General features: G+C 44.8%; 1 protein-coding gene and 1 long non-coding RNA gene across 3 annotated transcripts in view; one reads left to right on the top strand and one right to left on the bottom strand.

The window, feature by feature from the left end:
• Positions 1–1,210: 1,210 nt before the first annotated feature.
• Positions 1,211–12,430, bottom strand: LOC142494893 (uncharacterized). Its single transcript, XR_012801601.1, has 3 exons — positions 12,086–12,430; positions 2,849–2,998; positions 1,211–2,811 (listed from the first exon to the last, which is right to left on the bottom strand). It is a non-coding gene; the product is annotated as an uncharacterized LOC142494893 (long non-coding RNA).
• Positions 12,431–12,487: 57 nt separating this feature from the next.
• Positions 12,488–26,808, top strand: part of DMTF1 (cyclin D binding myb like transcription factor 1) — a 62,380-nt gene continuing 48,059 nt past the window's right edge. Inside the window, exons 1-4 of one of the 2 annotated variants that reach the window (XM_075599543.1) lie at positions 12,488–12,644; positions 15,529–15,613; positions 20,262–20,377; positions 20,928–21,050. In XM_075599543.1, coding sequence (XP_075455658.1) covers positions 20,269–20,377; positions 20,928–21,050 — 232 coding nt within the window. In that variant the 5' untranslated portion in view covers positions 12,488–12,644; positions 15,529–15,613; positions 20,262–20,268. The remainder of the gene's footprint in view (positions 12,645–15,528; positions 15,614–20,261; positions 20,378–20,927; positions 21,051–26,808) is intronic. The other variant, XM_075599545.1, reaches the window with a different exon arrangement.

Raw genomic sequence — 26,808 nt, 5'->3', positions numbered from 1 at the left:
ACAATGGTCATTTCCATCACCCCTGAAGAAGCTGATTAGCAAAACGCGTGGGGTTAGCTCCCTGGTTTTCACACTGCAAACAGAACTTCCTATCCATCCGCATCAGACGCTTCCCACTGATGTCATCAGATGAGACTGAGCATTGCCAGTCGCAGAGGAGAGCTTCCCACACGTAGTCTCGGCATTCAGAGTTGGAACAACACCAGCGAACTGGCTACAATCGCGGATAAAGACCTTGCTGGGCAGTTCCCAGTACATGCTTATATTTGCAGAAATCCTGTGAGTTTGATTTTAAACTGCATAATACACTCTTTTTTATCAGTATCACGCTATGTTGTGCTCCTTATTTTAGGAGTTCTCTCTACCTCTTCCACTGAGTCTTCACTTATACCCTTCACATGGATTACGACCTACAGTGTAATTCACTTATATGAATGTGTAAATGTAGCCAGGACTGGTTTCCTTGGCTACCAGTCTACCCCCTCCTGGCAGTAAGCCCTGGTAAGAGCAGGCCTGCCAGGAGTAATCATGGCTTTCCCCACCCACAGCAGCTTCAGTGAGTCACAGGGGAGGCGGAGGGACTAGGCCTGTGTGTGACCAATCAGGGACTCAGACCTGGTACCTGCTTCCTTTGTACTTAAGGAGCTGCAATAACAAATTTAGTCAGTGCCTCTACTTGCTTTAGAGAGACTGGTCTACCAACAACAATTGTGCAGGGCTCTGCCAATCTGTATTCCCTCCCTTAGGGGAGTGGATGGGAGCCTATACCCCTTACACCACCAGGGAGTAAGAGAAGAGCAAGGACTGCTTCAGGGCTCCTTGGCCTGGAGTGGAGGTCCAGGGTACATCCTGAGGGTGAAGCCCTAAGAACTACCTGTACCCACTGTGTGAGCTGTGTATGAATAAAGTGATCCTGTTCAAATATATCTTCCTGCCTGAGACTACAATCTATCAGGGGGAGGGGAAGTAAGTTCTCTTGTAGGGATTTTCCCACATCCCTGGGGCCTGCAAGAGATGGAGGCGCTGTCACCATGAGAAAGAATCAGTTACTACCCCAGAAGCCTGTCCTGTTCTCCTCCACAACACCACTGGAGACTCAGATCAACTGTGAGCCAGCAGGTATGCAACACACCACACCGTGTAGCAGTGAAATCTCCCAGAGGGTGGGGGAACATGTGTTCCATAATATTATACACCTTATTTATTTTATTTTTTATCCCACTCTAAGACATCTGCACAATTTCTTCCCCTTCTCTTTCTTTTTGTCCTTAGGTCCTTTACTTGAGAGTGTATATAACAAAAGGGGAGAGCGCAAGCCCCATAGCGTGATTCCGTAAAAATAAACAATTTATTGACTCAAATAAAATACAACTACTCACAAAAGTAGCTGGTTAATGCACATGGGACAGACAGATGAAAGGGGTATTGATGGAGACTGGCCTCGGGAACGTCACTTCCTGGATGGACCAGTGACGCATTTACTCTTCTGGTCACGAGTTTTGGGATGCGTGTCTTCCCTCCGGCACTATATAGCACAGGTTAGGTTCCTCAGCTCCTTAGTTCCCCCATATAGATGGTGTAATGGCTCCTTAGAGTGTCCGACAATTTTGCAAAGAGGCGATTCTCCCGGATATGTTGGAGTACCTGTTTGACATGTCATCCAAATACACAATGACGTATTGGTCGAGGAGATCCCTAAAAACTTAATTGACAAAATCTTGGAAGACTGCGGCCACGATACAAAGGCCAAAAGGCATGACCAGATACTTGTAATGGCCGTCCCGAGTATTATAGGCCGTCTTCCTCTCATCTCCCTGTCAGATTCTTACCAGGTTGTAAGCTCCCCGTAAGTACAATTTGGTGAAAATGGTGGAACCTTGTAGCCTGTCAAAATGTTTGGTAATAAAGGGGTAAAGGGTACCGATTCTTGATGGTAATTTTATTAAGCCTCCTATAGTCTATACACGGTCTGAGAGACTCATCCTTCTTCTTCACGAAGAAAAACCCTGCACCTGCCGGGGACGAGGATTTCCGAATAAAACGTCTCTGAAGATTCTCCTGGATGTACTCCTTCATGGCTTTGGTCTCTGGAGGAGATAATGGGTAGGAACATCCTCGCGGAGGCATGGAACCGGGTAATAGGTTGATGGGACAATTGAATGACCGGTGGGGTGTCAACTCTTCGGATTGAGCCTTATTGAAGACAACCTGGAATTCAGAATAAATCTTGGATAGAAGAGGGGTTACCTGTTCAGATACGGAGGTACGACAGAGGGTTTTGGATGGTAAGGGGCAATTCTGGGAGCATTAGGGGTTGATGGGGATCAAAAGTCTAGTTGGCCTTTGGGGTGTAGAAGCAGACATAGTTCCCAGTGAGGTCCTCCCGGTCTGCAATTGAGATTTAGTGTTTCCCGACTTGTAGGTACCCAGCATTACCGCAATACAGGCAGAGTCCGGCATCATGTCTGCGCTGTTTCTCACCGAACGACAATTTGTTGCCTGCGAGCTGCATGGGCTCCTCCGGATCCAGAAGCGGAGGTTTGGGGAACCCTGCGTAGGAGTTGTGGGGAGACGGCGTATCTGGCTTGCATTGAGTTCTCTCGGCTCTTCTTTCCTTTAGCCTTAAGTCCACTCGAATGCATAGTCCAATGGGCTCCTCAAGCTTCGTGGGACGTTCCTGTGCAGCGAGTTCATCTTTAAGATTCTCTGAGAGGCCTTGCCAGAATGCCGCCGTCAATGCCTGATCGCTCCAGCCGGTCTCAGCTGCTTTGGTTCGAAATTCGACCCCATACAGGGCCACGGGGCGGCTGCCTTGGGACATATGAAACAAAGATGAAGAAGCTGTTACCTTGCGCCCAGGTGTTTCGAATACTCTGTGGAATTCCGGGATGAAGCGGACTACGTCACCCGTGAGGTCCAGCCTTTGTTCCCAGATGGATGAAGCCCAGGCCAAGGCGTCGTCCACTAGCAGCGATATGATATAGGCCACCTTAGACCGCTGGGAAAGAAAGCGAGATGGCATCAATTCGAACTGGGTATCACATTGATTCAGGAACCCGGGACAGCCAAGCAGATTGCCGCCGTAGCGGTTGGGCATAGGCAGTCGAGGTTCGGAGGCTACGTTTGTAGGCATGGCTGCGGGGGCTGACAACGCTGATGGGAGAGGATCAGTAGGGATACGTGGTGCCTGTTTAGTCATAATTTGTACAGTTCATTGGAGTTGCTCCATACGCTGACCGTACTGATCAAGAAATTCCACCACCTTTTTAAACATGATACAGGAAATGTAAGCGCAAACCCAAATTATATTAAAATAATAAATAGTTGAAAAATGATTCAAAAATAATTAATATCACCAAGAGAAGATGCTGCTGGTGTGGGGAATTTCTCAATCCCTCAAGGTTGCATCTGGAGGAGTACACGAAGCGCAAAAATTCCTCTCACAGGTAAAGATGTTTGTTCACAGGAATCAGGTCTCAGTAAAAGCAGCATTTGTTAAAAAGAAAAGAGAAGAATACGCGTTTCATCCGAATGACCGGACTCCTTCAGGGGTGACACCCAGGGATATACCAGGGATATCACTTGCGCTGTGACCTGGTCCAGGTCCAGATTTAAGCCGAGGTCAGAACGGGAACAGGATAAGCAAGACAAGACAGCAGCAGGGCAGCAGGGTGTGTGAGGCAAACACTAGTACACAAAGAGAGGTTTATGTTCAGCCAGTTTGCAGCAGGGCTGACTGAGCATTTAAAGGACAGACAGCCAATGGTAGGGCAGCACAAAGCTGCAGGGTAATGAACAAGAACCGCCCTAGACATAATCAGTCCACTGGTAAACAGGGGCGGGGAGAATTGCAGGTGTGGAATAATTACTGATGCAATTAACCGCTCATGTACCCACGGTAGCGCAGTGCCTGCGCGTAGCTTGTGTGCGGTGCGCCTCACCCATAACGTCACAAAGGCGAAGCCTAAGCGAAGTCCGTGCGGTGTCCCCCAGCCTGGCAGAGTGGCGCGCTTTAGGCGCTTCGCCACAGGATGTCACGGGGCGGAGCCTAAGCGCAGGGCGTGCGGTGTCCCTCAGCCTGGTAGTGCGACGTGCGGCACCCGTTCCGTCACGGGGTGCATCACGGGGGCGGGACCGACGGACAATCCTCACATTATGGCAATGTTATGCACTGTTATTGTTTGCACTTTATTGTTTTGTTATATTTGTAATTCTGTGTTGCCGGCACAATTTATTGGTGGTGCATAAATTATGCTCCTCATGCGTAGACGTGAGGATATTTTTCACCAGAGGGAGGATGTAGCCTAGTGCCCCTGGCTATATACCCTTTCCTTTAGCCTTAACATTATACATCCTGATAGGAACTGGCAGTATTGGGGTTAAACTCCTGTACGGGGCCTAGCTTGCAGTTTTAGCCTGGAAAGCTAAGTTAGCTATCCAGGTGCAGGTCTATCGGCAGTTTGGAGTGTCATGCCTGGGAAGGTACTGACTGGATCACAGGCAAGTTGTGTGATGCCTGTCAGTACCTGGACCTGTCCTATTATGGGGCAGGGTTACAAACCCCTCCCCAGGTAGAAAAGCTGGCACTCCCCTAAATTGTGTGTCGGTCTTCCCTCTCTCTGTGGAGTGGGAGTGCTTCCACCTTGCCCCATCAGGGGTAAGGGGGCTAAGGATGGGCTCTTGGGGCCTCAAGCCCCTTGGGTTTAATCCAGGGAAGGAGGAAAGAGGGACCGGTATGCGGTAAGTCTGTGTTGCAATAAAGACAAGTTGTACGGTTGCTGGTCTAGAGTGAATTACTGAAAGAGAAGGTGCCTGTGGGGAGATCTCCTGTCTTTGGCAGGAGCCTCACAGGATGGAGGTGCTGTACATCGGTGGAGACTCAGACCTCCTGTAAGAACAACAGGTGAGCTAAACAGCACAGCACACCCTGTAGCTACCAATCTTCCTTAAGGGAGTTACATTGACATTTTAGAATCAAACTAATTTTATATTTAATGTCAAGTTGTTTTACTTAACATTCAGTTTAAGCTGGTTAGTTATTTTATATTTTAACTACATACATTCATTTACATGTAAGGATGTGTACATATATGTGTGGGTTCCGCGCTGTTACTAATGCAGGAAGCGCCATACTGTTCTTTTGCCAGTGAGGTTATTGTGTGAATAGTAAGGCTGCGCATGCGCGAGGAAAGCGCGCGAACGGCAACCAATCCGGCGGGACTTTGGGGGTTGAACTCTGAACTGTGAACTGTGGAGGAGTCAGCTGAGGCTGGGGACCAATAGGTTGTGAGACTCTGGATAGGGGAGAGACAGGAAGCGTGTGGGCGGACACACGAGCGAGAGAGGAGAAGGAGGAAGGTGGCGGAACCTCGTGTGTGCGAGCGGAGGGTCAGTGACCCTTCCGCTTAGGACAGATACATCCCCCAGCCCCCAGGAGTATAACCCCTGTCACCGTAGGGTGCCGCTTTTGTAGGGACGGCCGTAGCATTTAGGGAAGCATCCCATTAGTGCTGGTTCATTTGCAAAAGTTGCGGACGCCATCTTGGTCTGGAGAACAGACCGCACAGCAGAGCAGAGTGTCGGCGCAAGGCTGGAGCAACACTACGGACCCTTTGTGAAGTGGTGTGGTCACCGCAGTGACCGGGAGGTATTGTTAGTCACCAAGTGCACCTACACCGGTCACCAGGCGCTGATCCCGCCTCCCACTAACTAATTGGGGGCACTAGTGTGCCAGTAAACTATTCAATACAACTACTAGTTGCAGGACAAACTCCTTGGGAGAGTGGCAGAGCCACCGGTGTACAGGACATTAACCCTATAAAGGTGTGGCCGAGCCACAGTGTGAAATGCTTGATTATAAAGTATAAGAGTTATATGCATGTTATATGTACGTTGCATTTTCGTATTAGTTAGTATTATAGTAAAAGGTTGCTTGTTGCACAATACAGTTGTATGTTTCTTACTCAGGGTAGATTCTCTACAATGGGGATCCTGGGTAAGTGGAGGCGCTGCACCATGATAATAGAGGGTAAGACCCCAGGCTCCCCAAGAGCGGAGGCTTAGAGCTCCTGGAGCCACAGGTAAAACACAGCATCAGTAGTTCCTTTGTGCAGGGGTTCACAAAAAGAGCTACATACATAATATATTAATTAATAAAGTTATTTTTGATGTTACAAACTACAGCTAGCAATTTATAAGCTGATTTGTCTATGAATTATAGTGCATTGTAATATGTATTTTCTGTAGAGTATTGTTTCTTTTTTCTTTTTAGTGTTCCTTGGGCGGCTCAATTAAGTAATTTATTACCCTGGTATCTATTGGGTATATTAAGTGCAATTTAGAACACTCCAAGATAATGCCCCGATGAAGTCACATTTCCTGGTGTGACAAAACGCGTCGGGTTTTTCAAAAACATCAAGTTACTAGGTACAAGTAGCGAGCAGCTGGTCACATTGTGTGACGTCACCGTATAGCGCAGACTTAACGAACTCTAAAATATCGCTCTACAATTCCTGAGAGGTGCGTGTGTGAGTGGGGCTCATTCCATCAGCTCCCTCGATTCCTCCACATCCACTGTGGATTTAACTGCAGCAGCCGGGAGTGAGCAGTCGCCAAGGTGGATTCCCTGATGTGATCTGCTACTCAGGATTTGAGGACCTTATACTCTTAATCTGGATATCAGCACATTGAGTACTAATACTGCGCATGATCATCTGAGTTTTCGTGAGTGGGCATGTGCTGCCTTTTTTGATGCTATTATATTACATTTATTGCACTATGGAGCGTACGCTTTTTCTTTTTTAGATACATGTCATACAGTGTTTAAGCTGTAGACCGTGGTTCTAGGTATTGACATGCAGATAACAATAGGGTGAGTGAAGCGCGTTTTGGGAACCTGTGGAAGGCAGACAAAGATACTCATGCTATCTCTATCATTGCTGTACCCATCATAACCCGATTTTATACCTTAGCAAACTTGACACCCTCTACAATAATATGCCGTTTTGTTCTCCAATGCAACTACAACACATCACTACGAAATGCTCAAAGAACTAGATTGGTTATCAATGAGTCCAGGCGCAAAGTTCACCTTTCATGACTTGCCTTCAAATACTTTCTGGGCAAGCTACCCGTCTATCTGAACAAGCTCCTCACCCCTACCACATGCAGCACTTATCATCTGAGATCAGACTCCAAAAGACTGTCCATGGTCCCAAGGTTCAACAGAGTATCCGGCCGCTCCTCCTTCTCTTACCGTGCACCCCAAAACTGGAACAACCTACTGGAGACTCTCACATTCGCCCCCAGTTTACATTCTTTCAAAACTAAAGCTGTCTCACATTTTAATCTGGTCTGTAACTGTTACATACGCCTATAACATATACTATCTCTTTCTGTGCATGCAATGTCTTGTATATAATGCATAACCCTGCTCACTTAATGTAACTATGTATTTGTCATCATAACTCTGTGCCCAATACATACTTTAAAACGAGAGGTAACTCTCAATGTATTACTTCCTGGTAAAACATATTATAAATAAATACCTGATAAAAGGTGTAGCTTGTAAATGGCACATCCAAGTGCTGACACCTGCTGGACAGTTGTGGGTAGTGGATGCAATCGCGTTATGTGAGGAGGTAAGGGCACAGAGGAAGGCTGCTGTTGATCTAAATAACTTCATAAGGTTATTAAGTCACTAAATCGTTTCTGCCCATCCTCTTTATATGAGTGTTGAATAGCACAGGGGCAAACTAGCACAGATACACTGGTTCTCACTAGAGATGGACGAAACTGTCAAAATCCGTTTCGCGGAATGTCCCGAGCTTTCCATTCAAAATATTCTTATTTATTTAATGTTGGACATGAGCTCTGCAAACGAAAGAGGACATTTCAGAAGCAACTGAATATGACACATTTGTGGTCATTTGACAGATGCCCAACATTTGAACACAGTGGCGTTTATGAATTTATGTATCAGCCTCCAAGCTGCAGAACTGGATTATATATATATATATAATGGACATCTCTTGCCATCATTATTATTGTTATTATCAGATATAATGGCAGAGATCCAGAGCCTTGAGGAAGACTTTGTTCTGGTACGGTTGGGAAATTGACGTTTGTTGGTACTTAAGATGTTGAAATAAATGACGTTTTTATTCGCACTGTGTCCCTTGCACATTATACATTATATCTGTTTCACTTTTACCCTGATTATATTTTCCGCGGCCATGCTAAAAATATTTACAAAACCGGTTCAGCCAGACTTTGAAACGCCCTTCTGGCTACTACTTGTCGACGTTTCTGCACAACGGCCGTACCTGCTCAGTCCCTCTCCTTGTGCTCTGGGCGTCTATATGTCAAACTAACTACAGTTACACTGGCTCCTGATAATACCCTACATAGTGCTGGCAGTGTACAACATGCTCTACAGACTTTAGCAGACTCAATGAGTCCCTGCCCTAATACTGAAGTACTCATTTACTCTGCACTATCGCAACTGGATTAACACGGCTATTTCTATTTAATACAAATATTTTGCGCCAATTTGCTGGTCTCGAGTTTATATGTTAACGCAGCCTGAGACCTGGCTCATTGAAATGATGCAAGGCTGCATCGTTTCCATGCAAGCGGATGTAAAACAAATTGTTGTCCAGCGCCTCCAGTAGATTAATAAATTGTCCACGAATAAGGTAATAAAGAATAAGTCAAACCATTTATAAATAGTTTATTTATTTTTTATTTATAAAAATGTTTTACCAGGAAGTAATACATTGAGAGTTACCTCTCGTTTTCAAGTATGTCCTGGGCACAGTTATAAAAAAATACATGGTTACTTTGCTCACGTGACACTGACATCACACTACTGCAGCACAAAAAAATCAATTTATTTTGTGGCGTCAAAATGTCGCAGCGCCGTGTGCACGTGAGGAACTACCATAGGCAATCAGGTAAGAGTCCATGAAGTGTGTGAGGACGCAAGCGCGCGCACGCAGGGATGCCGCCACCATCCGCTGAGCTCGGCCTAAAATAACAGCACTATAGGGCGCCGGGGGCAGTGGGCTGATGGAGAGAACGCCAATAGCTTGGCTTTCCGGAAAGGCGATGCTGGCGCATCCGCGTCTCTGGATGGAGGCTACTACGCTAGAGTCGTGACCTCTGACCTTTCGCATTTCGTGACCTGCGTCACTTCCTCAGGGTTATCTCCATGCAAGCGCCAACTGTTATATTGTGACGTTAACTATATGCTTTGCAGGGTTCATACAACCATGTTATAGTCTTTTTCATGAAAAGACCAATTGCACTATTTTCATTGCTGCAAAGTTTATGCAAACCAAAATATAATTGGACAGAATCCCTGCTCCTGCTTTGTGACCAGATGGCTGTAAGAGGTCAGTTAGATCTGTGGTCCGTATGGCGGGATATAAAACCAGTATTGGTTGGGTGTGTAATCTGTAGGCAGGTGGTCACCCTAAAATAAATGGCTTCCTGAACATATTTTTGTGCTTTGTACTTTTTGTTGCACTGGTTTAATTAAATTAGACTTTTACGGCTAATACAGGTTTATACCGTATGGATTCCGATATTTACATATACATTAGCTTCTGGGTATTTTGTTCACCTTCACATCTATGCTTCACCATTTTAAGGACTTTTTGCATAAATAAAATTCTATGGGAATGACCAAATCGATATATTCATGTACTTGTGAGACAAGAGAAGGTATAACAACTTTAGTGGTTCTAATGCATTGGTGAATAACTCTTTTAATACCAATTAATCTGGTAGCCCTACCATGTACAGAATAAAAGAGGATTACAGGATAGCCTTCATTTACAGCTCCTTTTTTCTGTAGCAATCACTGTCATTTTTCCACGGGAAAATAGTTTGTATAGGACATATAGGTGGAGGACTGGCTAAGAAGTCACACTACTACAGAAAGTGTGTTCAAGCTCAGTCCTTTTAAGGAATAAAAGTAAATTGGCATAATTTAGGGGAAGACTACTCGAAGGTAGCTCAGGCTGAGCAGATCTCGACCCTCGAGACCGCAAGGCAGGGAGTGATTAATTCCAATAAAACATTTATAACTAGCCAAAAATGTTACTAGCCTGTATTTGTTCAGCAATTGATTGCAGAAAGCCAATTCAAATGCATACGATTTATTGGGGAGATTGTTGAAGCTCCGATAACGGCTATCAGCGCGTGATCTGCATGAACTGCCACTGACATGTATGGCAGCAATTGAGCTTCGATGCCCATTATTGGAGCTTCATGCATTCCTCTCATGTCAGCGGTCACTAAGCGTAGTGAAAAGGAGCATACGGACTTCCCTTTCAACCTGCCCACATGTAATGCAGCTACTGCCACTCTGTAAATGAGACACATACTTTGAGATAAGGAAGTACACCTCTAGCTATTTATATAGCTGCACAGGGGTTATTTATCAAAGCCTCAGCTAAAAACAGGGGCAACTTGTTGGAAAAAGAGGATTGGCTCAGTGAGTAGACACTGACTGCAAACAACAACACTGAGTCTGGAGCAGGGGAACCTGTTTCAATTCCCAGTGTCAGTTCCTTGTAATCTTGGGCAAGTCACTTTATCTCCCTGTGCCTCAGGCACCAAACTCATAGATTGTATAAAATGACAGATCTACAGAGCAGGGACGGGGTCTGTAAGGCCGCGTCCATATTGCGTGTGACCTCTATGAGGCAGGCCATAGAGCACGCGACGGAGCGACCGCGTTTTCGGCCGACATTATAGTGATTTTGTCGTGCGACAGCCGGGTCACGCGAGCCGTTCAGCCAATAAAGGCGAACCGCTCACGTGACATCACGCCCACGCCTCCCCATCGCTGTGGATCTCAGGCCACAGATCGCTCGGCCGACAGGCGTGCGTAATGCTATGCGCTCCCCCACTATATCCAAGGCCTAACATTCCTATGAGCTGTGTACCACGTACTATACTGTAATTGTGATGCGCATTGCGTCCCATTGGGAGAAATGCACTATATGAAATAAAGTTATTATTAAAACCAGCAACAGATTCATTAAAAAAAATAGCTATTTGTTTTCCTAAACATCGTTTTTTTTAATGGTTTTAACGTTTGGAGACTTTAAAGGTGCAACATTTCAAAATAAGCTTTTCAGAAAAACACAGTAATTAATGCAAAACCCCCAAAACATATTCAGCACTTTTTACGTCTAAAAGCTTATTTTTAAACTCATATTGTACACAATTGTGAAAACTTGGGAGCAAAACAGAATTTTTAGGAGCCAAGGTTTGTTGAGCGGCAGGGGGTCTGTTTTGGCTCCCAACCCAGCCCCCTGCTCTGTATGTCAGAGTGTATGCGTCAGTGTGTATGTGTGACACACACTGACACTCGTTCTTCCTGACACAGTCATAATTAAGAGCAGGGGTGGGCAGAGTCCTTGAGCGCGGCGCTTGGCTCCCTCCCATGCCCCTCACTCTGTCCTTCCTCCTCCCCCCCCCAGCACACCAGACTAAGGCTGCGCTTATAGTGCCGGCGACGCGACGATGACGTTACGCTGCGGTCGCTGTAAAAATCAAATTGACTTGACTTCCAGCGATCGCGACCAAGCCGTCGCGCCGCTTTTACTATAAGCGCACGAGACGGCGGCAATACATATGTTGTGCCGCAACGTTGCATCACCGGCACTATAAGCGCAGCCTAAGGGGTGCAGCCCTATCTTGCTTTGGGGTCACAGTGGTTGGGGAGGCGACTAACAAGTCAGTCAGTCAGAGGCTACATTTTAGGCGCCCAGGATTTTTCCATCCGGTTATAAAGCTATGAATGAAACGGCAGCCATCATCTTTTATCTCCCCAAATCTAAAATGACAAGCATCATCACTACATTATACAAGTACGCTAACAGAGAATACATCATTTAAGTGAAGACTACTCGAAGGTAGCTCAGGCTGAGCAGATCTTGACTCACGAGACCGCAAGGCAGGGAGTGATTAATTCCAATAAAACAAGTACGATAACAGAGAATACAGAGAATACAAGGATTTATTTAACAGTGACATTAACAAGAAAATCCAGTAGTAGCAGGGATTATACCTTCACTGCAGGTCCCAGCTGCTTCACATTCAGTGCCAGTCAGTGTCTTTACGCACTGAGCTGCTCCTTCTCCCATGAGGGTTTCTGCCGGTGCAGGGTCAGTGGCCATTCTCTGGCTTCTCTGTGTCCCTGGCTGCCATCTGAAAAGTTATAAACACTCCCACTCACCCAGTGAGGGCCAAGACACGCGGCGCAGGCCCCTCGTGCACTCAGTGGGTGCATAGCGAGCGACACACACACACACACACACACACACACACACACACACACACACACACACACACACACACACACACACACACACACACACACACACACACACACACACACACACACACACCCCCCCCCCCCTGTATTCCTGCATAGTGTATCCCCCCCGCGCCATCTTTGTTGCGGGCGGAAGTGACGCGCGGCTGCCCGGGCCCCGCTTCCGGTGACAGCGGGAGGCGGAGGCTGGGCTCGGGTCCGTGCGCTGTGTGCTGTCTGTGTATGTGTTCCTGCATCCTGGCATCTCGCAGCCGCCATCCTGCTCTCCAAGTGCCCGGACCGAAAACAGGAAGTGAGTATGAGGCCCGGCCCTGTGTGACAGGCGAGGCAGGAGAGAGGCCCGGCCCTGTGTGACAGGCGAGGCAGGAGAGAGGCCCGGCCCTGTGTGACAGGGGAGAGGCCGCAGCACCGGGGCCTTCACCTCCTGTGTGACAGGGGACTCAGCACATACCGACATATGTCACACAACTGTGTGTGTTACACCTAGTGATGTATTCACACACTATATCTATATATCCCTGAATGTTATATATATTTATAGTGTGACATGTCTCATATTAATATATACACACACACTATATCTATATATCCCTGAATATATTATATATGTATAGTGTGACATTTCTCATATTAATATTCACACACACACACACACACACACACACACACACACACATCTATATCCCTGAATGCATTATATGTGTAATGTGACATTTCTCATATTAATACAATCACACACACACACACACTATATCCCTGAATGCATTATATATGAATAGTGTTACATTTCTCATATTAATATATGCACACACACTATATCTATATATCCCTGAATATATTAATATATACATGCATATGTATAGTGTGACATCTCTCATATTAATATATACACACACTGCAATGTTCTATATATTCATACAGTGACACATCTCACTCATAAATACCATATTTGTTCTCTCATGGAGCGTATTTCTTAATAAAGTCCTTTACATCAACATGTTTGTAAATAAACATCAATGTAGCTATATGTCCAAGAAGTAATGATAATACAATATATACAGTACAATCTAAACATGACGTGTGTGTATAGCGCAAAGAGTGTTCCCTCCAAAGACGCAACAAAATATCCCAGTTGTAAGCACATAGAAGTGTGTTTATGTGGTATTGATATAATGCAACGAAGTAGCAGAATAATACGCCTATCTGTAAGTGTAACCTGCACTGGTCAAATAGGTCCCCTATGTAGTAATGATACAGGAGACATATTGGGTTGTATTCAAATGTGATACTTGATTAGGTGCTGATTGGCACTGATTAAAATATTATTGGACAAGTGAGGGTATTACAACCCCAAAAATAAAAATACTTGGTAGCTTGTGGGCTGGATTCATGTTACCTTCATAATTGGACACATTAGGGTTAGCTAGCCAGTTGGGAGCGTCACATTAATAATTTGCTTTTATATAGTTGTACATGTAATTTTCAGGCACAACGGGTAATTAATTAAGGTCGTATGTAATTTCACCTTAATGAATTACTTCCAATATACAATAATATAGCATAGAGCAATAAATTAATAGTTATAATAATATATATTATATCATAATATATTATAATTAAGAGTGTAAAATACCAGAATTGCATAAATAGTACGTCAATACAAACTTGTAAAGTATGTCGAAGTCCATGCTCCAAATGGTAAACAAATAAGGGAATGAGGGGAAACATAATGTGCGTTGGGAAGGGGAGAGAAGGTGGTGTGTAATGTACAAATACACAGCAATATATAATAAATAGATATACTGAAAGACATATCATACAGATGGACATCTAAACCCATGCACAGCGACATGGAGCACGTTGCATACATTATTCCTACACCGGAAGACATTATATAATGTTTACATATACATAATGTCTGCACACACTGCCTGACGAGTTACGGAAATCTAGCTTCAAACTTCACATTAAAGATCTGTACGTACTATGCGGCTGCATGTCAATAAATCACTGACCGAATTACAGTGTGAGCTGTCAGCAGAAACGCATTTCCCTCCGTTTGCATTTACTGTGTACACTTTGCTTGTATGTTTCCTGTCTCTAAATCAACACAAAGTACCTAGTAAAATAAGCTATTCAGTTGTTACTTATACACAGGGAGAGCTTAACTGCCTGGGGTTCGGTTTAATTAAGTGTAGCCCGAGTAGGAGTTGCAATAATTCTAAAACGTTCAACCAAGTTACACACTTTCTGCAGCTTTGAGATTTTTCTCAAACCATTAGATACAGTTAATAGATTACTTAACCTCTTGAGTGCCAGGGGGGTCATTGTGTTTGAGGACCCTCTTACACTTATTAAATTAAGCCCCGAAGCCCAACACCTAATAGAACAATAGCAGATATAATACAATTTACAATTCAGGCTGCTTTTATTATGGACTTCTGGGAGGCTCATACTACCTAAAGAAAAAAATACAACAGTTGCGATACCCCTAATCGCAGCTACATGAATCCCCCCCGCCTTTGTGCCCAGAAAATTCCCAGCCTTGGCCATTAGCTCAAAGTATTTAACAGCAGTATTTATTTTATAGAACATTACTGTAAAATATGTCACAATCCGGATAGAAAGATTAAAAGAAAATAGAACTTGTATACAGTAAATGAAACAGCTGCTATTCTACAACAACTACTTAGATTGTAAGCTCTTTGGGCCAGGGACTCCTTTTTCCTAATGTTACTTTTGTCTCAAGCGCTAATTCCCATTATGTGTTATATTATTATGTCGCATGTATGACTCCTGTGACGTGCTGTATAAATAAAGATATACATATATACATACATACAACGAGTGTTATATCATATATACCCTACTGGGGAAGCAGTTTTTTGTCTGTGGGACAGCTAAGCATTGTATATACACAAGTGCTAACTGAAGTACTGTTTAGTTCACTAGATATGCGAGCTGTGCATATTCACATACTTTTGTCCATTATGAAAATAAACTATATTCCTAATTACAAAACACATTTCCCGAGTCCAGTCACATATCACAGGAGCCTCTGGCCTGCCCCACAAGACTGAAAGACGTTGAAACTTCAGATATCTTGATTTCATGTGGAGACAATTACATGAAAGTTTAACTTTTTATCTCCCCACCTTTTGTATCCCCTACCTTAGGGAAATGATTTCGGCAGAAGGGGACAAATAACCGCGGCCGTTCAGCCGCTGAGGGGCCGGTGGCCATGAGCATTTAACCTCTGAGGTAGGGGTTACTGTTTATGCTTTCTAGGATATGGGGTTACAGTTAGGGTAAGGGGTTACATTACCTGTGGAGGCCGTATGTCAGCGGTAAAACGGCTGCGTCTAATTTAAGGATATCCCTGCTTCAGCACGGTCTGACTGAGCCACTGATTGAGCCACGTGTGCTGAAGCAGGGACATCCTTAAAACCTGATCTGTTAGTCCTTGAGGACTGGAGGTGGCCACTCATGTCCTAGATGCTGATTTAGGGCGGCAAATGGAGCAAGCTTGGATTCAGAATGGTTTTGTGTATATACAATACAGAAGTCTAAATGAAATGGCCCCCATCTACCATGGATAAACAGCAGTCTAAAATAATTGGGTTTGCTTTTTATTTTGTGGTGTTTAATTTACAGATGTACTGATCTCTTTAGTTTTCTGATCATTCATATGTAGCTGAACCTTGCATGCCCTCTCTGCCTGGACAGAAGGCCACAGCATCAGTATAATAAATCTTTCCTGCCTGCACCTGCTAGTGTGTTGGAAGCAGAGTCCTGGGGCATAAATGGTAGCTCAGGGATTTTAAGATGAGCACACACTCTTCATTAAAGGGCTTCTATTTTCAGAAGGGTTTTCAGATGGTTATTGCTTTAGTTCGGTTGATTTTCTTCAATGTGTTTATCACCTGAGGTTCCCCATTATCCTTCTGCGTATGTAACTGCTTGCACTTTCTGTCTGAAACAGATTTATCTCTGACAGGCAGATGGGATTAACTTAAATGCTGAGGGGAGATGCAGTGTGTGTTTTTCTGCTATGCCAATACCACACATGGTTTCCTCCTGCAGGTTAAGGGGATGTGTGATTATTTTCAGTTTAACCGAAGCCTTATTCCTGAATATCTAATCACACACCTCCTGTTACTTTTCAAAACTGGGAGTGTGAATGGTAAGCGCAAGTAACCTTTTTTTTGACTTGATCAACCATATTAATACTCTTCCCTGGTTGTGAGGCTTTTCCTAGGATTAATACATCTGGTTAATCGGGAAATTTGTGGTGGTCCATCTTTTCAGTGTTAACAGTATGATAAAGAATAGTATACAAACAGTGTTTGCAGTCTAAGGTGTGTAAGGGCTGTTATATAGAGTGTGCGGCTGTGCGCGCGGGCGCCTGTGCAAAGGCGCGTGCACGTGCCGCACACGTTTTGTGTATATACTGTGCGCGTGTGTGTGTGTGTGTGTATATGTATATATATATATGTGTGTGTATATATATATATGTGTGTGTGTGTGTGTGGTGTGTGTGTGTGTGTTTTTAAAATAAATAAATAAAACCTGAAATAATTGTTTTAATATGTTGTACATACATACACATACACAAACATACATACACACACACACATACACTCATATACTTACCTTTTCAGCGGCGGTAATGGCGCGATTTCTTTATTTTTTCTTCTTTCCCCCTGTCGGCCGGTTCTACTCTCCTTACCGCGCGCGCGCGACGCCTTTATAAAAAGGCTGACGTCAGCCAACTAAAATTCTGCGTGCGCGCACCCGGCACTATAGAACGGGCGTTAGACTACCCGTAGCATATGTTCAAATATGTTATCGTTTCTAATCCGTGTGCATGAAGGAGGCCTGTCCCTTCTGGGCGTTTGTTGAAGCCCCTGGCCCTGTTCGTTCACAGGGGAATATTCACTAAAGTCAGTTGCTGGTTAAAGGAGCAATCCAAGTTTTTATTTTTTTTAAAACATAGGCTTGAAGCAGAGGTTCTCTGGAGCTGAACCCCATTAATTTCAGCTCCGGGGGCCCCGTGCTTCCCGAGATACCTCCGTAGGGGGTGCTGTTAGCCGCTCGGCTAGCAGGGTTCGTGTAATGGCGGAGTTTCCAAGATCCCGGGCCAATAGGAAGCCGCGACATCATAAAGTTCGACTTCCTATGGGCCCGCGTGACGGGGGAGCTTTATACTTTGCCAAGATACCGCTGGCACCCCTTTTGGAGGTCTGTATCTCGGGAAGCAGGGGGTCCCCGAAGCTGCAATTAATAGGGTTCAGCTCCGGAGACCCCCTGCTTCAATCCTATGTTAAAAATGAAGAAAATAAACAAATGGCTTGGATTGCTCCTTGAACACACCCTATTTGGCGTTAACTGCCATTCAAGTCCATGGCTGTTAATACCCTGCCCCAGACCTTAGTGACTTTCTCCCATAGTCTGAAACAGAGGAAATAAGTGAGAATGATGAACAATTAGTGAGGTGGAGTGCTAGGATTAAGTGGCAGAACCCAAGAAGCATGGGACAAAGCTGCTGGATAATATTGCTGCTTGCTCTCTTACCCAGACCTGTTTATTTTTGTTATAAACACGGTGAAAGAGACGATTAAGGAAGGTAAACTAGAACCTTTTTAAATCAAAGGGAACTCTAAAGTGCCAATCCACCATACATGTGGCAGGTTCCACAGGCCTGTTCCAGCCACTCTGCAGATATTAGCAGATATTTAGTCTTTACTGGTACTAAAGTGTACTAATGGAACTGACATGTTTAAAGGGTTAAATCTGGGTGTTTGCCCAGGATGTGACTAGGAGAGGGCGGGCACCCAGGTTGTGACTGGGAGGAGGCGAGCACCCAGGTTGTGACTAGGAGGAGGCGGGCACCCAGGTTGTGACTAGGAGGGGGCGGGCACCCAGGTTGAGACTAGGAGGGGGCGGGCACCCAGGTTGTGACTAGGAGGAGGCGGGCACCCAGGTTGTGACTGGGAGGGGGCGGGCACCCAGGTTGTGACTGGGAGGGGGCAGGCACCCAGGTTGTGACTGGGAGGGAGCGGGCACCCACGTTGTGACTGGGAGGGGGCGGGCACCCACGTTGTGACTGGGAGGGGGCGGGCACCCAGGTTGTGACTAGGAGGGGGCGGGCACCCAGGTTGTGACTAGGAGGGGGCGGGCACCCAGGTTGTGACTGGGAGGGGGCGGGCACCCAGGTTGTGACTGGGAGGGGGCGGGCACCCAGGTTGTGACTAGGAGGGGGCGGGCACCCAGGTTGAGACTAGGAGGGGGCGGGCACCCAGGTTGAGACTAGGAGGGAGCGGGCACCCAGGTTGTGACTGGGAGGGGGTGGGCACCCAGGTTGTGACTAGGAGGGGGCGGGCACCCAGGTTGTGACTAGGAGGGGGCGGGCACCCAGGTTGTGACTGGGAGGGGGCGGGCACCCAGGTTGTGACTGGGAGGGGGCGGGCACCCAGGTTGTGACTGGGAGGGGGTGGGCACCCAGGTTGAGACTAGGAGGGGGCGGGCACCCAGGTTGTGACTGGGAGGGGGCGGGCACCCAGGTTGTGACTGGGAGGGGGCGGGCACCCAGGTTGTGACTGGGAGGGGGTGGGCACCCAGGTTGAGACTAGGAGGGGGCGGGCACCCAGGTTGAGACTAGGAGGGGGCGGGCACCCAGGTTGAGACTAGGAGGGGGCGGGCACCCAGGTTGAGACTAGGAGGGGGCGGGCACCCAGGTTGAGACTAGGAGGGGGCGGGCACCCAGGTTGTGACTAGGAGGGGGCGGGCACCCAGGATGTGACTAGGAGGGGGCGGGCACCCCGGTTGAGACTAGGAGGGGGCGGGCACCCCGGTTGAGACTAGGAGGGGGCGGGCACCCAGGTTGAGACTAGGAGGGGGCGGGCACCCAGGTTGTGACTGGGAGGGGGCGGGCACCCAGGTTGTGACTGGGAGGGGGCGGGCACCCAGGTTGAGACTAGGAGGGGGCGGGCACCCAGGATGTGACTGGGAGTGGGCGGGCACCCAGGTTGTGACTGGGAGGGGGCGGGCACCCAGGTTGTGACTAGGAGGGGGCGGGCACCCAGGTTGTGACTAGGAGGGGGCGGGCACCCAGGTTGTGACTAGGAGGGGGCGGGCACCCAGGTTGTGACTAGGAGGGCAGTGAGATGTACGCTATAAGGGCCCCTAGGATGGCACTTTGTTAGACGTGCACCATATGTCTTTAGGGCACTGAAGGGGTTTAACTGGGCATCTAATAGGGCCGGGATGGGCTAGAGATTGAGTAAACACTTAAATGACTCCCAGAGGCTCCAAAGAAAATGATTTTGTGCTTCATTTCCAACTAACTCAAAACACCCAAGTCTTTGCTTTTAGCCTGGTTTGTAGCAGGAAGCCAATTAGATTGTACTGTACATGTTTTTTAATGTAAAGAATATAACAAGCAAGAGTAGGAGCGTCATAGACTATTCAGGGTATCTATTGTCGTACAGTCACCCTGATATGGCTATGCTGGCTTTGCATTGTCAAGCCTTCGTAAACCATATCTCACCAGACACAATAAAGTTCTGCTCATTACAAATGTGACTAAAAAACCCACAAGGACAGAGAAGGATTGAGCTCATTCACAAGCTACAATTTCCCTCTGCATGATATCCACATTCTTGCATTTAATATACAAATTAACATAGTAAGCACACAACTGGGACTCTCTTTATTGCCACTCTCCAGAATAGTAATACCTTGACAATACACTTGTGATTACTGATGGTGAGTGCAGAAGGTACAATCTTGGCTTAGCACTTGTGTGATCCGGAAAAGCCTTTAGCCAGAGACGCACAGTATGTTTGTGTTTCTGCATTGCGAGCACAGCCTCCCAGTTCCTGACCCCATGTGTCCTGCTCTTGTACAGGTTGAGTATGAGCACAGCTGAAGAAGGGTCTGGCACAGTGAAAGCACAAAGCGGGAAAACTCTGACCCTGACCCAGGACCTCGACGGAAACCTAATCCTCCATTGTCCTCAGAATGGTACTTGCCTTCCTTGAAAGCTCTTGGTAGTTATGTATAACTTGTATTTATTGTTTATTCACATGTATAACTTCACCGCTGAAACGTTACTATAAAACACTATGAAAACAGCCACAAAACTGCCATTTGCTTGCTAATGAAATGAAGAAGCTGCCTATCGAGCTGCTTAAATAAACACACAGTCCGATTTGTGTGTTACTTTGTGTTCGCCAAGTAACAATGTAACATTTTAGCAGTTGTTTCATAGCAGTGCACACTAAACACACTCTGTCCTACTGCAAATTGTACAAAAACCTACACGCCATTTTTCCTTAATTAATAGCTAAGATCTTGCACCCACATTGGGATATTATTCTGTCACCGCTTATATTGTACAGTCATCATGGCTTATTACGAGGTATTAAACCGTTTTACAATCATTGCAGTTGTCCATCTGTAACAGTCCCATATAAATGTATTTTTTTTTTTTTACATCAATGATTCCGCAAAATAGGATAATGTCGCAGTGGGAAATGTGAGAGCCTGACATTATTTCTCTGTTTGTTCTTAGAGACAGATGAAATAGATCCTGAAGACATTGTGGGACCCCCTTCCAAGAGGCTGCGTTTGTCATCTGAGCATGAACACAGTATTACCGAGACGACACCCTGCATATCTGTTGTTGCACTTCCGTGTAAGTCTGTGGCGGTGGAAATGATTGGTGTATACACTGCTTCTGTGCAATGCATTGCTGACCCCCCTTGTCAATCAAGGGGTTTACATGGGAAAAAGGAGTTCACGTGGCTCATATTGTAGGAAAAAACAAGACAACTGTTTTGTGGTAACTCCAAGTGTGGTGCTAATAATACCCAATAATAATACCCAATTATGGAATTGACTCAGATTTTACTTGTGTTCTAGATAGGTTTTCATCCCCCATAACACCCAAGACCTGTCTGTTTCGATCAGGAATGCTGACATAAAATGCCTGTTACTAAGGGTCAGTGATTGTTACTGACTGATAACCGGCATTCTCTAGTGTGTCCATCACTGCTACTTTTTCATGTCGATTTCGCCATACAGTCTCATTAAGTTTGTAAGACGCTAGTCTCTGCTCGGTTTAGTGTAGAAGGGAAGTTCCTACTTCACTAAGAAATTCATTTGCTGAATCTGACTTTTGAAGCAGGATTTCTGGTTTTTTAAATGCCAGCATTTTAGAAATTCCAGCTACACTTTAGACGAAGCTTAATCTTTCCACCATAAAATCTATGATCGGGATTAAAAATACGTGGAACTACACTTAGACTCATCCACTTTCACTGTAATTCACATCATTTAATAAACCATGTGACGTATAGGAGCTGGAATCCAGCACCCAGAGAGACATCGTTTTCAAATAAGTGCGGAAGTGAAGACGAGGAAAAATCTGTAGGCATGGAGGTATTTTATATGGTAACACAGCGCACAAAAATATATTTAAAACTTGTTTGCAAAGAAAATATGGGGATTTAACCAGCATAATAGCCGAATTTTTCCGCTGGGGAATAGCAGAAACTGTGTTTCTACGCTGCAGGGGAGCATTTGGCTGACTTAAAATACTGTATATATTTTTTGTCACCATACTGTCCAAACCCAGACGCATCATAATGTGGAGATCTGCTATACGCACGCATTATAATGTGGAGATCTGCTATACGCACGCATTATAATGTGGAGATCTGCTATACTCACGCATTATAATGTGGAGATCTTCTATACTCGCGCATTATAATGTGGAGATCTGCTATACTCGCGCATTATAATGTGGAGATCTGCTATACTCACGCATTATAATGTGGAGATCTTCTATACTCGCGTATTATAATGTGGAGATCTGCTATACTCACGCATTATAATGTGGAGATCTGCTATACTCACGCATTATAATGTGGAGATCTTCTATACTCGCGCATTATAATGTGGAGATCTGCTATACTCACGCATTATAATGTGGCGATCTTCTATACCCACACGCATTATAATGTGGCGATCTTCCATACCCGCACGCATTATAATATGGCGATCTTCTATACCGGCACGCATTATAATGTTGCGATCTTCTATACCCGCACGCATTATAATGTGGAGATCTTCTATACCGGCACGCATTATAATGTGGCGATCTTCTATACCCGCATGCATTATAATGTGGAGATCTTTTATACCCGCATGCATTATAATGTGGCGATCTTCTATACCCGCATGCATTATAATGTGGCGATCTTCTATACCCGCATGCATTATAATGTGGCGATCTTCTATACCCGCATGCATTATAATGTGGCGATCTTCTATACCCTCATGCATTATAATGTGGCGATCTTCTATACCCGCACGCATTATAATGTGGCGATCTTCTATACCCGCACGCATTATAATGTGGAGATCTTCTATACCCGCACGCATTATAATGTGGCGATCTTCTATACCCGCATGCATTATAATGTGGCGATCTTCTATACCCGCATGCATTATAATGTGGCGATCTTCTATACCCGCATGCATTATAATGTGGCGATCTTCTATACCCGCACGCATTATAATGTGGAGATCTTCTATACCCGCACGCATTATAATGTGGCGATCTTCTATACCCGCATGCATTATAATGTGGCGATCTTCTATACCCGCATGCATTATAATGTGGCGATCTTCTATACCCGCACGCATTATAATGTGGAGATCTTCTATACCCGCACGCATTATAATGTGGGGATCTTCTATACCCGCACGCATTATAATGTGGAGATCTTCTATACCCGCACGCATTATAATGTGGAGATCTTTTATACTCACACGCATTATAAAGTGGAGATCATCTATACTCACACGCATTATAAAGTGGAGATCTGCTATACTCATGCATTATAATGTGGTGATCTGCTATACTCATGAATTATAATGTGGAGATCTGCTATACTCACGCATTATAATGTGGAGATCTTCTATACTCACACGCATTATAATGTGGAGATCTTCTATACCGGCACGCATTATAATGTGGCGATCTTCTATACCCGCATGCATTATAATGTGGAGATCTTTTATACCCGCATGCATTATAATGTGGCGATCTTCTATACCCGCACGCATTATAATGTGGCGATCTTCTATACTCACGCATTATAATATGGCGATCTTCTATACCCGCATGCATTATAATGTGGCGATCTTCTATACCCGCACGCATTATAATGTGGCGATCTTCTATACCCGCACGCATTATAATGTGGAGATCTTCTATACCCGCAAGCATTATAATGTGGAGATCTTCTATACCCGCATGCATTATAATGTGGAGATCTTTTATACTCACACGCATTATAAAGTGGAGATCATCTATACTCACACGCATTATAAAGTGGAGATCTGCTATACTCATGAATTATAATGTGGAGATCTGCTATACTCACGCATTATAATGTGGAGATCTTCTGTACTCACACTCATAAAGTGGAGATCTTCTATACTCACGCATTATAAGTGGGGATCATCTATACTCACACGCACTATAAGATGGAGATCTTCTATACTCGCGCATTATAATGTGGAGATCTGCTATACTCACGCATTATAATGTGGAGATCTGCTATACTCACGCATTATAATGTGGAGATTGCTATACTCGCGCATTATAATGTGGAGATCTGCTATACTCACGCATTATAATGTGGAGATCTTCTATACTCGCATTATAATGTGGCGATCTTCTATACCCGCATGCATTATAATGTGGCGATCTTCTATACCCGCATGCATTATAATGTGGCGATCTTCTATACCCGCATGCATTATAATGTGGCGATATTCTATACCCGAATGCATTATAATGTGGCGATCTTCTATACCCGCACGCATTATAATGTGGCGATCTTCTATACCCGCACGCATTATAATGTGGAGATCTTCTATACCCGCACGCATTATAATGTGGAGATCTTCTATACCCGCATGCATTATAATGTGGCGATCTTCTATACCCGCATGCATTATAATGTGGCGATCTTCTATACCCGCACGCATTATAATGTGGAGATCTTCTATACCCGCACGCATTATAATGTGGCGATCTTCTATACCCGCATGCATTATAATGTGGCGATCTTCTATACCCGCACGCATTATAATGTGGAGATCTTTTATACTCACACGCATTATAAAGTGGAGATCATCTATACTCACACGCATTATAAAGTGGAGATCTGCTATACTCATGCATTATAATGTGGTGATCTGCTATACTCATGAATTATAATGTGGAGATCTGCTATACTCACGCATTATAATGTGGAGATCTTCTATACTCACACGCATTATAATGTGGCGATCTTCTATACCGGCACGCATTATAATGTGGCGATCCTCTATACCCGCATGCATTATAATGTGGAGATCTTTTATACCCGCATGCATTATAATGTGGCGATCTTCTATACCCGCACGCATTATAATGTGGCGATCTTCTATACTCACGCATTATAATATGGCGATCTTCTATACCCGCATGCATTATAATGTGGCGATCTTCTATACCCGCACGCATTATAATTTGGAGATCTTCTATACCCGCACGCATTATAATGTGGAGATCTTCTATACCCGCAAGCATTATAATGTGGAGATCTTCTATACCCGCATGCATTATAATGTGGAGATCTTTTATACTCACACGCATTATAAAGTGGAGATCATCTATACTCACACGCATTATAAAGTGGAGATCTGCTATACTCATGAATTATAATGTGGAGATCTGCTATACTCACGCATTATAATGTGGAGATCTTCTGTACTCACACTCATAAAGTGGAGATCTTCTATACTCACGCATTATAAGTGGAGATCATCTATACTCACACGCACTATAAGATGGAGATCTTCTATACTCGCGCATTATAATGTGGAGATCTGCTATACTCACGCATTATAATGTGGAGATCTGCTATACTCACGCATTATAATGTGGAGATATGCTATACTCGCGCATTATAATGTGGAGATCTGCTATACTCACGCATTATAATGTGGAGATCTTCTATACTCGCATTATAATGTGGAGATCTGCTATACTCACACTCATTATAATGTGGAGATCTTCTATACTCACACGCATTATAACGTGGAGATCTTCTATACGCACACTCATTATAATGTGGAGATCTTCTATACCCGCACGCATTATAATGTGGAGATCTTCTATACTCACGCATTATAATGTGGCGATCTTCTATACTCACACTCATTATAATGTGGAGATCTTCTATACTCACACGCATTATAATGTGGAGATCTTCTATACCCGCACGCATTATAATGTGGAGATCTTCTATACTCACACTCATTATAATGTGGAGATCTTCTATACTCACACGCATTATAATGTGGCGATCTTCTATACCCGCACGCATTATAATGTGGGGATCTTCTATACTCACACGCATTATAATGTGGCGATCTTCTATACCCGCACGCATTATAATGTGGCGATCTTCTATACCCGCACGCATTATAATGTGGCGATCTTCTATTTCCGCACGCATTATAATGCGGAGATCTTCTATACCCGCACGCATTATAATGTGGCGATCTTCTATACCCACACGCATTATAATGTGGCGATCTTCTATACCCACACGCATTATAATGTGGCTATCTTCTATACCCGCACGCATTATAATGTGGCGATCTTCTATACCCGCATGCATTATAATGTGGCGATCTTCTATACCCGCACGCACTATAATATGGAGTTCTTCTATACCCACACGCATTATAATGTGGCGATGTTCTATACCCGCACGCACTATAATATGGAGATTTGCTATACCCGCACGCATTATAATGTGGTGATCTGCTATACCCGCACGCATTATAATGTGGGGATCATCTATACCCACACGCATTATAATGTGGCGATCTTCTATACCCGCACTCATTATAATGTGGCGATCTTCTATACCCGCACGCATTATAATGTGGCGATCTTCTATACCCGCACGCATTATAATGTGGCGATCTTCTATACCCGGACGCATTATAATGTGGAGATCATCTATACCCGCATGCATTATAATGTGGCGATCTTCTATACCCGCACGCATTATAATGTGGCGATCTTCTATACCCGCACGCATTATAATGTGGCGATCTTCTATACCCGGACGCATTATAATGTGGGGATCATCTATACTCACACGCATTATAATGTGGGGATCTTCTATACCCGCACGCACTATAATATGGAGATTTGCTATACCCGCACGCATTATAATGTGGCGATCTTCTATACCCGCACGCATTATAATGTGGAGATCTGCTATACCCGCATGCATTATAATGTGGGGATCATCTATACTCACACGCATTATAATGTGGCGATCTTCTATACCCGCACGCATTATAATGTGGCGATC

Source organism: Ascaphus truei, chromosome 5 (genome assembly GCF_040206685.1).
Source record: "Ascaphus truei isolate aAscTru1 chromosome 5, aAscTru1.hap1, whole genome shotgun sequence".
Taxonomy (NCBI): domain Eukaryota; kingdom Metazoa; phylum Chordata; class Amphibia; order Anura; family Ascaphidae; genus Ascaphus; species Ascaphus truei.
This window is presented reverse-complemented; position numbering and strand designations above follow the sequence as displayed.